Here is a 1380-nt window from a genome sequence, read left to right as displayed (position 1 = left end):
GAGTAAGATCTGTAATATAAGATGGAGCTAAGTTGTTGAGAGCTTTGTATGTTTGTGTTAGTCAGCCTCCCCACCATCACAGACATCTACACCTCCAGATGCAGGAAGAGGGCCACCTGCATCTTGAAGGACCCCACACACCCAGCACACATACTTTTTGCCCCGCTCCCCTCAGGCTTGTTGCTTGGTTGAGGAGCATTAAGTGTAGAACCACTAGACTGAGGAAAGACTCCTGAATCTCTAACCAGAATAATCACTGGAAAAAAAATCACTGTAATGCAACTTTGATTGTTGATATGTGCTGCTGATCTCATGCTGCTGTATTCATTCATTCATACTCATCCACCCACAAAGACTCATATGTTCATGCTGCTGTTGTTCGGTGTATTGTTTTGCACATTTAGTGACTAGCGTATATCTTAGATGTTTTAGTGTACCATTTGATGTTTGTTTAGCTTATATTTTAATTTATTTATTGGATCCTGATTTACTGTTTCTTTTTACACTTTATATTTTTGCTATTGGTTGATATAACTTGGATCCTGTGTACACAATTTCATTCCACCTCATGTACTATGTGATGCGAATGACAAAGAACCTTGACCACTGAGGTCTAACAGGACCAGTATAGACCCAAGTTCATTGTTGGAGGCCACGGGCTCCCTCCACTTGCCAGTATCTGTCACTTGGTAGGTCCCACCTTGGACAAGGAAACAAAAAATAACTAGTTCTCTATGTCAACACAGTGTAAGTCCTATCCACAAGGATATATTGCACCAAAAACATGGTTTACTTGCGTTCTATGTTCAATTCCAGTCCAGATGAACACGTCTTGAAAACTACAAATATTCTCTATTCAAATCCCTCAATAATGGGGGACATCGGCGCACTGCTTTTTCGGTTATTAAAGACTTTACAAATCTTGTAAAAGGGACTTTAAGCTTCTCACAGTTGTTTGAAGGTTCACAGTCTGATGTGATCATCATTATTATTTCGTTTCTCTCAGGCCGGAGTTCTCAGTGTTTGTGGGGGACTTGGCCTCTGAGGTGGATGACTTCCAGCTGCATCAAGTATTTAAGAAGTATCCATCCTGCAAAGGAGCCAAAGTAGTCACTGACCAGTATGGGTACTCAAAGTACGTCAACTGCTGTGCACGAATCATACACGTTAAATTCCCTTCTGATGTACCATTGCATTGTTAATATAAAGTGTACGAAACTGTAACTAGTGCTTCCTATTTTTTGTGACATAATGATTACTGGAAAAGCAGTGCTATGGACCTTGAGCATCTTGATCTATTTTCGACAAAGGCTGAAGTAATGTTTTCTTGCCATCTTATGCTAAAACTATTGTTTTCCCCATATAGGCTAAGCAAGAGCA

General features: G+C 40.3%; 1 protein-coding gene across 1 annotated transcript in view; it reads left to right on the top strand.

The window, feature by feature from the left end:
• Positions 1-1013: 1013 nt before the first annotated feature.
• Positions 1014-1380, top strand: part of LOC119414460 (tRNA selenocysteine 1-associated protein 1-like) — a gene marked incomplete at its 5' end in the record, with an annotated part of 8707 nt that continues 8340 nt past the window's right edge. The window contains 1 exon segment of the mRNA XM_037681550.1: positions 1014-1135. Within this exon segment, the coding sequence (XP_037537478.1) occupies positions 1014-1135 (122 nt within the window).

Source organism: Nematolebias whitei, chromosome 9, assembly GCF_014905685.2.
Source record: "Nematolebias whitei isolate Nwh7 chromosome 9, NemWhi1, whole genome shotgun sequence".
NCBI lineage: Eukaryota > Metazoa > Chordata > Actinopteri > Cyprinodontiformes > Rivulidae > Nematolebias > Nematolebias whitei.
This window is presented reverse-complemented; position numbering and strand designations above follow the sequence as displayed.